This window comes from Monodon monoceros, unplaced genomic scaffold (assembly GCF_005190385.1).
Source record: "Monodon monoceros isolate NGI ecotype Baffin Bay Population unplaced genomic scaffold, NGI_Narwhal_1 Super_Scaffold_1, whole genome shotgun sequence".
Taxonomy (NCBI): domain Eukaryota; kingdom Metazoa; phylum Chordata; class Mammalia; order Artiodactyla; family Monodontidae; genus Monodon; species Monodon monoceros.
In genome coordinates, this window is record NW_021703765.1 from 72,227,441 (window position 1) to 72,238,598 (window position 11,158).

At 46.2% G+C, this 11,158-nt stretch overlaps 1 protein-coding gene across 6 annotated transcripts in view; it reads right to left on the reverse strand.

The window, feature by feature from the left end:
- Positions 1-11,158, reverse strand: part of TPCN1 (two pore segment channel 1) — a 62,530-nt gene that overhangs the window by 24,427 nt on the left and 26,945 nt on the right. For all 6 annotated transcript variants that reach the window (XR_003794505.1, XR_003794506.1, XM_029229482.1 and 3 more), the window contains 2 exons: positions 5,953-6,080; positions 341-517 (listed from right to left, as the gene is read on the reverse strand). Coding sequence is in view for 4 of the 6 variants with exons in the window: in XM_029229482.1 (XP_029085315.1) it covers positions 341-517; positions 5,953-6,080 (305 nt within the window). In the remaining 2 variants the exon portion in view is untranslated. The remainder of the gene's footprint in view (positions 1-340; positions 518-5,952; positions 6,081-11,158) is intronic.

Genomic DNA, 11,158 nt, shown 5'->3' on the forward strand with positions numbered 1-11,158 from the left:
GCCAAAGGGTGTGAAGGAGACGTGGCTTCCCCAGCGCCTGCCCTCCCCCAGCAGCGAGCACACCTGCCCGCCTTTTCATCTGAGGTTGGAGACAGCGGGTGGGACTGCTAATCAGGTATGCTGCCCCCCTGGGGGCCAAAGCGGGCTACGGGTTCTGAGGCAATCCGAAGGCGCCCCTCCCTGGAATTTACAAAGGAGCAGAACCCCAGGGAGATGGGGGAGGTGCATTCAGTCGGGCGGGGACCCCGGGCAAGACGTCTGCCCTTCCAGAATGTTCCCTCTCAGTCTTGAGTTACTCTGCCCCCAGAGAGCCGTGGCTCCCAGCCATCCGGACACTCACGTAAATGCCCAGCCGGAGCGCGGGCACGGCCGGAGCCTCGCACAGGGACAGCAGCAGCAGGAGCAGGGCTGCGGACAGCTCCATCAGGTAGAAGAGGTGGTTGTGAGCAAAGAGGTAGGCCGCCAGCGCTTTGGCATTCTTGGGGTGGGTGAAGAACTTGTCGTTATTCTCACCTTCCTGAAAGAGCAAGCGTCACGTGGGCGAACGCGCCTGGAGACGATAGGGCGGCCAGGATGCGTGGTGGGCGGGGAGGGGGGAGGGCCCTTGGCCGGTGGGAGGAGATTCAGGCCAGAGTCGGGAGATGATGGAGAAGCAAAAGTGTGATCTTCGTAGAACCGCACACCAGTCAAGTCTCACCCTGGCCCGCTGATGGGGCTCCAAAGACTTGCTTCTTCCCAAAACTACTCAGAGGAATCAAAGAATAAAAAATCCAAGAGATCGAAGAGAAGCGGGCACATCTGGTCCCCTCTGAGGTCAAAAGTTCACTCTCAGGTGTGTCTGCGGGATGTTAAGTGCTTGAGGTCGGGGGGTGGGGTCTGGGGTAAACTAAGAACAGCTGAGTCCTGGCTCCCCCCCTCCTCCCTGGGTAACACTGAGAATGTTCCTTCACCTTTACAACCATCAACACTCGTACTCACTCCCCGGGTTCCTGCAAGACACTTAGGACGGCATCTGGCACACAGGAAGCTCCCCGCCAGGGGTTACCTGTTATTATTATTTTAAGTTATAGTAACACTGAGAGGAAAGTGTGAGGGTACCTTTATCACGCTCCTTCTTTACTCAGCTTTCCCCATCCCACTTCTTAATTTACTCCATTTCCACCTAATTTCCTAACCGCTTGATGCCTTCACCCCAACAGTAATGAGACAGCAGCTGACCCCCAGCGAGTGCCCTCCAGGCCCGGCACCATGCTCAGCGCCACCCTCCCCACCCCGCCCCGGCCCCGCTGAGCCCTCCACACTCCTCTCACTCCTGACAAGGAAATCCAGGCACAAAGAGCTTCAGTAGCACCTGAGCTCATAGAGCCAGACAGCCTGATTCCAGCGGCCCTGCTCTACTCTTGGCCTCCCGCTGATGTAGAAAGCAATCGACGGAGCAGACCGGGAACGGTCCACTTGGGAATACAAGCAGATAACCCTCCCGGTTAGGATCGGCCTTCTGGGGCAGGTAGGGGATCTTCACTGCCTCCCCAGGGTTGGTGGGCACGGGGATAAGGGATAAGTAAGGGAGGTCCCTCAGCTTCATCACCCCCGTACCCCACCCAGCAGCCGACACAGAGAGAGTACTTATTGGCTCATACTTTACAAGCATCACCTTGCCTCAGTGCTTCTCAGCTGGGGGCAGTGTTGACCACCTGCCCTCCCCTGACTCCGCCCCGGCCTGGAGACATGTTTGGTTGTCCCACCTGGGGGGTGCTGCTGGCATCTAGAGGGTAAACTCCAGGGATGCTGCTAAACCTCCTAAAATGCACATGACAGCCCCTCACAACAAAGAATTATCCGGTCCCAAATGTCAATGGTGCTGAGTCGGGAGAATCTGTCTCATTCACTCCCAGCACAACCACTCAGAACAGAGGCTCTTCCCCTTGGCTCCAATCCCTAGAGGAGGAAAGGGGCAGAGCCAGAAGGGATGCCCAGAGCCCTTCTGAAAGCATTCCAGCTGTCCTGGAATGCAGTCCGACCTTCAACTATTCCGACTCTTCTGAGATGAGGCCACACTCAACCGTCCTCATATAAACCCTTATTCTGGGGAAGGTGAAACTAACACATGCTCGGTGATTCCTGCAGAGGTTGCCAAGCCAGGCCAATGGGAAGAAGTGTCTCTGGGCCCAGAGGTGGCACACGGTGCCATGGAAACAGCTCTGGCTGGTGGGCTCCTGTACTAGCCCGAGGGGGCTTCAGCTCGCCAAGCCTGTTTCAGAGAATTGGGAAGGCAAGAGGTATTGTCAGGTCCTCAGCTGGCACGGTGCCTGGTGCACACAGTAGGCATTTAATAGGTGTTTGGTAGGATGAAGCACTCCTGCAAGAGATCATTCTCCAGGCCCCTGCCCAGCCCAAGGACTGCCCAGTAGCTGGGAGGCAGGGAGCTCTGACCTTGGCTGTGGTTTGCAGGGGGAACTTCAAGTGAGTCACTTCCCTGAAGCCGGCTACACCCCTATCCTCGTTATCAAAAAATAAAGACAAACCACAGACTCAACAGGGCAGGGAACGAACATCCTGGCGGTCACACGGAGGGCAGGCTGGACAAGGCTTGCTGCCAGTCCTGTGATCTGTGCCAGGCTGTGGTTTTCACCAGCATGGCCACGGCCACAGGGGACACACATGGCCTGGGAAGCTTCTGGTTTGGATTTCTTAAAAAATGCAATTCTTGGGTAATTTCTTCCAACAAGTAGCCAGGGATGAAGGTCTGGCTAGAGGAAACCACTAACACGGGGGACTCGGATCTGACCGCTAGGACTTGAAACTGCCACAGACGAGATGGAGGATGAGGCCTCCCCTAGCGAGGACGGAGTGAAATACGACCCGAGTCACTGGATTCTGACCCTAGACCCTAAGGAGAACACTGGCCTTGTTTTCTAGCTGCTGATCACGAACTAGGAAATTCATGATTAGGAAAAATAAGAAGGCAGGCCAGTTGCATGTGACCTCCAGGTCTTTGCTTTCTGCTCCCTGGGGCAGAAGTCCACACAGAAAACTAGGACTGTCTTGGAGGCAACAGGAGCGCCGAGCACACAGCTCCTGAGGGTGAGTGAGTTAACAGGTAAAATTTGGGAAGAGAGGAAACTGCAGGCACCAGATAGCCTCAAAGCAGCGAGCGGCCAATTACCCAAGCACACCAGCAACCTGCTTCAGGGGCCATGCTGCAGCTCCCCTGCAAGCATGAAAACGATTACCAGACACCAGCTAAAGCCATCCTCCAGAAACAGCCACGAACTACTGTCCATGGGGATCCAACTTTTGCTTTTAGTTTTAATTTTACAAAATGATGCATTTTTTGTAAAATAATTCAAATCATACACAGAACTATAAGGTAGTAAAAATTCCATCAGCCAAAAATAATCACCTTTAAAAAACAATAATAATCACCTTTAATATTTAGATAAATAACTTTCCAAATGTGAATGGGTATATGTGCATAGATACAGAAACACAATATATAAAACTGTATATAATTTATATATAAAAATCTTCACATGATACCTTCTGTTCTGTAACCTCTTCTCCCACAAAGACATGGCCCATTTTCAAGTGAATACATGGGGTCAGGTACAGGAGTGAGGCAGCCACATAGAGAAGAAAGAACGTCATTTGGAGGCTGGATGGACACGGTTTAAGTCCAACCTTGGCAATTTACTAGCTGGATGGCTTTGGACTCATTGAGCCCCTGGGAGTTTCAGGTGTATGAACTGGGAGATGATTAAACTGCTTGGTAGAGCTGTTAGAAAGATCAGCAAGTGCCCAGTTAAACTACATATAACTTGTTTGCGTTTTTTGGGGGGAGTTGTTTTTTTTGCCATACCACGCAGCATGTGGGATCTTAGTTCCCCAACCAGGGGTTGAACCCGTGGCCCCTGCAGTGGAAGCAGGGAGTCTTAACCACTAGACTGCCAGGGAAGCTCCATTTGCATTATTTTTTAAATTCCACATATAAGTGATATCATATAATATTTGTCTTTCTCTGTCTGACTTACTTCACTTAGTATAATATTCTCTAGGTCCATCCATGCCGCTGCAAATGGCAACATTTCATTCTTTTTTATGTCTGACATTCTATAGTGTATATATACACCACATCTTAAACCAACTGTCTGCTGACAGGTACTTGGGTGGCTTCCATGTCTTAGCTATTGTAAATAATGCTGCTATGAACGTCAGGGTGCATGTATCTTTTCAAATTAGAGTTTTTGTCTTTTCTGGGTATATACCCAGGAGTGGGACTGCTGGACCACAGCTCAATTTTTAGTTCTTTTTGGAAAACCTCCATACTATTTTCCATAGTGGCTGCATCAATTTACATTCCCACCAACAGTGTAGGAGGGTTCCCTTTTCTCCACACCCTCCGCAGCATTTATTATTTGTAGACTTTTTGATGATAGCCATTTTTATTACTAATGTTCTCACCTGCTTAAGGAAAGAAGGAATTACCAAGCAGCTATTCTAATTCCATATTCTGACCCATCCCACCCTCTTGTCTAGCACCTATTCAACTTTGGAGAAGGTGACAGTACATAGGGGGCCCCTGCCACATCAACTGGCATGCCCAAGCTTGCTAAAATTTCCCTAAAACATTTCTATTGCCTTAACCTGAATCAAAATACATTTCTTGAGGAGTACAGCCATAAAATGCGAGAAACACACAGACACCCAAATAACTATCAAATAAGTATCTGAATTTCATTAAATCTTTTTAAAAAAATAGCAAAGCAAATACTTACAAGGGAGAGATGCTTCAAAGAAAAAAAGATTAGGGGAAAATGATCATTCAAATGAATTTTAAAATTCCATTTCCTCACCCAAACCCTTATTCAATGCACAGCTGAAGCTGAAATCTTATAATGACAAAAATGGCAAGATTGAGGTTAAAATGCCATAGACAGTCAGACTGGAAGTTAATAGGCAATATCCCCTTTGGAGAGTATTCGATACTATATAACAAGGGCATTAAAAAAGGTTGATTCCTTCTACCCACTGATTCCACTTCTTGGAGTCTTTCCTAATAAAATAATCCTAGATATTAAAGAGAAAAAGAGAGAAACAGCCGTAGGCACAGATTGTCCTCGGATTATAATTTATAATAAGGAAATGCATAATAAGGGAAATACATAATAAGGGAAATATAAAAAGAGAAAATATCCAACCTTATCAGGATAGTTAAGTAAATTAGTACGCACTTACCAGACAGAATTATAAAGACTTTAAAATTTGTTTACAAGAGTTATAACATGAGAAAAAAGCTTATGCCACATGCTAGGGGAAAAAAAAAGCAGACTATACAGCTATAGCTACCACAGGACTTTAAAATTATTTTAGAAGACCCATGAAACCTATGTATTGTTCTTAAATAATGTTGTCAGCGACTGCATTAGGTGAATTTTTTTTCACATCGCCTTTGTACCGAAACTTATTGTAATGAGCATGCGTGACTTTTATTAAAAAGTATTCTTTTTCTTTAAAAAAAACAAAAACGAAAACCAAGCATGAAATAGCAAACATGAGAGCAGCAGCAAGTTAAACAGGAAGGGAATAAAGATCTCTAGATTCCCCACACTAAGTCAGCAGTGTTAAGTAGATAAAAGAATTCCCTCCCGAGAACCGGCCTCTCAATGTGCCTGAGAAGAGGGAGCGGGGCAGGAGAGGCCAAGTGGACAGACTTGGGGAACCTTGGGGGCAGGCAGAGCCACAAACTGGGGGTCCCGAGAACAAGCCCGTTCACATCACCCTTCCGTGTGGGCACAATCGGGTTGGCTCTCCCAGCCTGATCTTAGGAGATGAGAAGCTCACACACGGAGCACTAAGCCAGAATTGAGTTGCTGGGCACCCAACAGAACCCCGGCTATCCTACTCCACTAACAGGGGCCAAGAATGGCCAGGTCCTGACCGGAAGATACTCACCTGGAGGTAGATTGCTGCCTCTTGATAATTCATCTCCCAGTTGTGTCCGGTGAGGCTGGAGGGGGAATTCTCGCCCCCTGAGCTCAGATTGGGGGTGCAGGAGTCATGGACGGCATATTTGCCTCCATCTGCATTGCAAGAGGAGATTCACTTACAACCCAGGCTTAAGACAATAAAAACACCATTCACCAGGAGAAAAGGTTGGCAGTCACCTCGTATGCTCACACACATATCCTGTTAACTGTAAGTCAACGCACCATCCCGGGTACTAATGACAGCAAGAATTAGCATGCCTAGTTAAAAGTGTTTTTCTTACATGGATGGACACGAAGGGTATTATGCTTAGTGAAATAAGTCAGACAGAGAAAGACAAATACTTTGATATCACTTATATGTGGAATCTAAAAAATAAGACAAACGATTGAATATAAACAAAAAAAGCAGACTCAGAAATAGAGAACAAACTAGTGGTTACTAGTAGGGAGAGGGAAGGGGGGAGGGGCAAGATAGGGATAGGGATTAAGAGATACAAACTACTATGTATAAAATAAATAAGCTACAGGGGTATACTGTGCAGCAGAGGAATATTTTATAATAACTATAAATGAAGCATAACCTTTAAAAATTGTGTATCACTATGTTATACACCTGAAACTTATATATTGTACATCAACCATACCTCAATTTTAAAAAGTTTTTCCTTCTCTTGTTAAGTGAAAAAAGCAAGTACAAAAAAAGCACATACTGTATGCTATCTTTTGTGTAAGAAAGGGAGAAAACAAGAAAACACAGAGATATCTACTTAACAAAAGAAACAGGAAGAACAAATTAGAACTCGATGAAATTGATTGCCTACAACGGATGTAGGGAACAGTGTAGAAGTCACTCAGAGGGAGTGATCTTTTTGATTACTTCTGACTTTTGGAAGCGTGTTAATATACTACCTTGTCAAAAAATAAAACCAATTGGAGTTTTTCACTGGTGCAGTGTCCTCTGTGGCTTTTCCCTGCTGACATCCATGCCCTTTCCTTGCAGTAACACAGCCCCATCTGCTTTTGAAGGACATCCCCTCTCTACCTTCTGTCCATATTCTTTGGCTCTGGCCAACTCCACCCCTGGCCCCCAGGCAGATGATCCAGTGCAATGAGATCCCCTCAGCCCCCCAGGACAGGCGTTGGTTCAGGCAGCGGTGCTGACCCAAGCCCGGCCAATGAGGGCTGAACTTGGAACTTCTCCTGGACCAGTTAGAAAGGAGGGGCTCTTTCCCTGTTGCTGTTGGCGGTTGCCTCTGCCACGACCTGGGGAAAACCTGCCCGAGTTACATCCCTGGGATCAAGCTGTGCCCAAAATCTACCTCGTAGCGTTTCTGAAGTCTGAGCCCACAAATATCCTTTTACACTTAAGCCTGTTTGGGTTGGGCTCGTCATAACACTCAGGTGTCTCCACTGACATATGCGATGGCACCAAGAAATGACTCTCAGCTTGTAAATTTATTGGGAAGAAGAGAATCTAGGATGAGAATTTGGTTCCCCTAACCCACATTCCCAATGACCCACCTATGGGACGGTAAAGAATCAAATGTTTGGCTAATGAGTCACGCACAGTGGCAGGGAGCAGATGTGTAAAGCTCACAACCAAACAGGAAAGGAGAGGAAACTGGCAGGGTTCAAAGGGCTGTTGGGTCACAACTGGTCCTTCTGACTTTGAACTGCTAAGCAAGGGCAGTCAGGTCTGCCCTCTGCAAAACTCTTCTCTACCGAGTTTTAAATACTTTTACTGAGATATATTTGACACACAATAAACTGCACATATTTAAATATTCAATTTGATATGTGTTGACATGCGTACACACTCGTGAAACCATTACTAAATACAATCAAGGTAACATAACCGTCACCCTTTCAAGCCCTCCCCCCCACCCATCCATCCTCAGGCAACCGCTCATCTGCTTTCTGTCACGATCAGACAAACCTGCATCTCTCAAAATTTTATGTAAACAGCATCACAGTATGTACTCTTTCTTTTGTTTGGCTTCTTTCACTCGGCATAATTTTTTTTTTTTTTGCGGTACGCGGGCCTCTCACTGTTGTGGCCTCTCCCGTTGCGGAGCACAGGCTCCGGACGCGCAGGCTCAGCGGCCATGGCTCACGGGCCCAGCCGCTCCGCAGCATGTGGGATCTTCCCGGACCAGGGCACGAACCCGTGTCCCCTGCATCGGCAGGCGGACTCTCAACCACTGCGCCACCAGGGGAGCCCCGGCGTAATTATTTTAAATTCATCCATGTTATAGGGTGTATCCGTAGTCCATTCTGTTTTATTGCTGAGTAGTATTCCATTGCATGGACGTACCACAGTTTAGCCATTCACATTTAGATTGTTGCCAGGGTTTCGCTCTTTCAAATGAAGTTGCTATGAACATTCATGTACAGGGTATGGTATGGATATAGGCTTTCATTTCTTTGGGGTAAATACCTAGGGCTGAAATAGCTAGATCATACATTTAACTTTTTACAAAACTACCAAACTGTTTTCCAAATTGATTGTACCATTCTACATTCCCACTAGCAGTGAATGAGAGTTGCAGGTCCTCTACATCCTCACTAACAACTGACATGCTCAGTTTTTTTAGTCAACTATTCTAAAAGGTTGTGATGGTACTGCATTGTTTTAATTCCAATGCTTTTACTTTGTGTTTCCTTAATGACTAATAATGTTGAGCATCTTTCCGTATCTTTATTTGCCATTTGTACAACTTAACTGAAGTGTCTCCAAATCTTTCTTTTACCTTTTTCTTTCCTTTTCTTTGGAAGGTTTTTATTTAAAAAAATTTTTTTTTAAATTGTATTTATTTATTTATTTATCTATTTATTTATTTATGGCTGTGTTGAGTCTTCGTAGCTGTGTGTGGGCTTTCTCTAGTTGCAGCAAGCAGAGGCCACTCTTTGTTGCGGTGCACAGGCACATTGCGGTGGCTTCTCGTTGTGGAGCACGGGCTCTAGGCGCACGGGCTTCAGTAGTTTACCTGCTTATTTATTAGGTTATTTTCTTCTTTTTGAATTTTGAGAGTTTACATAAATATACAAATATTTATCTCCGATTAATATGTCTACTCCAGTTTTGATTATTTCTTTGAATTAGTGATTCGTGTAGCTTTTTCCATTCTTTTAATCTTTGTGTCTTTTTTTTAAAGGAGAAACATTTTTTTTTTTTGGTTGCACCAGGTGTGCTCCTTAGTTTTTGCATGCAAACTCTTAGTTGCGGCATGCATGCGGGATCTAGTTCCCTGACCAGGGATAGAACCCAGGCCCCCTGCATTGGGAGCATGGAGACTTATCCACTGCACCACCAGGGAGTTCCCTCTTTGTGTCTTTATATTTAAACTTTGTTTCCTGTAGGCAGCATAGAGTTTGGTCTTGCTCTTTTCTCCCAATCTGAAAACCTCTGCCTTTTAATTGGAGTATTTAGATTATTTACAATTAAGTAATTACTAATATGATTAGGCTTAAATATATCATCTTGCAATTTATCGCATATTTGTCACACCTGTTCTTTGTTCTTGTTTTCTGCCTTCTTTTGGATGACTGTATATTTTTTTATGGTTCCATTTTATCTCCTTGTTGGCTTATTAGCTACAATGCTTTCTTTTGTTATTCAGAGGTTGCTCTGGGGTTTATAGTATACATTTTAAATTTATCACGTCTACCATCAAGAGACCACTTCATGTCTAGTATAAGACTCTTACGACAGTATAGTTCTTCTTCTCCCCTCCCAACTTTGTGCGTCTGGAAGCGAAGGGACTTCCAGTTCACAAACCTACTCTGGATTGAGCTCCATTGCTAGCATGTGTAACTAGGACAGTCTTTCTGGAAGGGGCTGCACCAGTGAAGGATATAAGAAAAGTAATGAGTTAACACTACTTGCTCTGTGCTAAGTGCTCCATGCTGATTAACTCACGTAATTCTCACCATCCCATGAGATACACACTAGCATAAATCCTACTGTACAGAGAGGTTAACAACTTGCCCAAGGTCACACAGCTGTAAAGGGCTGAGCCAGGATTTAACCCCAGGCAGCGCCCCTCCAGAGCAGCTGCATTTAACCATTATGCTATACTCCCACCCTCTAAGAAAGACAAGTCTGCGGTGAAGGACAGCAGAGAATAGTTTTAAACTAGTGGTAGCAAATACCTATGGATGGCTTATTACATGTCAAAATCTATTCTGTGGCAGATTTTTTTCCCAGAGATAGCCACAGCATTATCTTTCATACTACATGCCCTTCTAGAACCCTGCCACCTCCCTACAAAGAGGTAGAGACTATGTCTCCTCCTCTTGAAACCAGGTGAGGCTTTGTGACTGTCTTGACCAATAGAGGATAGAGGAAGTAATGCTTATGACTTCCAAAGCTAAGTCGTCAAAATGCTTCCACCTTTTTCTCTTGGGTCTCTTGCTCTCGGAACGTAGCCACCATGTTGTGAGAGAGGCCCACGGAGGAGAATCAAGGCGCCCAGTCCACAGCCCAGCTGAGCTGCCAGGAAGCAGCCAGCACCAACTTGTTGGTCAGGTTGAATAAAAGTCATCTCACAAACAGATCCCCCAGCCCCCGTCACTGTGTGGGGCAGAGAAGCTGCCCCTCCCCCAAGCCCTGCCCAAACTGCAGACTCATGAGCAGAATAAATGATGTCTTCGTCTTAAGGTGCTGTGTTTGGGGCTGGTTCGTTATACAGCAATAGATAACTGATACATACCTGAGTACTTTCTACTAATCAAGCTACTTAATTCTCACAGCAATCCTATGAAGAAGGTAATATTATTATTCCCACTTCAGACTTGAGGAGATTAATTAAGGTGCAGAAGGTTAAGTACCTTCCTGGGGTCATGCAGCCAGCGACAAGAAGGGCTTGGATACCAAACTAGGCTGGTTAGCTTCTAATTGGTAGGCTGCATGCCTCTCAAGGATTCGAAACCCGAAAAGGAGGACAAGGTAGTGCCGAAAGGATTAAAAATATAGCAGTGGGGGCTTCCCTGGTAGCACAGTGGTTGAGAGTCCGCCTGCCGATGCAGGGGACGCGGGTTCGTGCCCCGGTCCGGGAAGATCCCACATGCGGCGGAGCGGCTGGGCCCGTGGGCCACAACTACTGAGCCTGCGCGTCCGGAGCCTGTGCTCCGCAACGGGAGAGGCCACAACAGCGAGAGGCCCGCGTAGC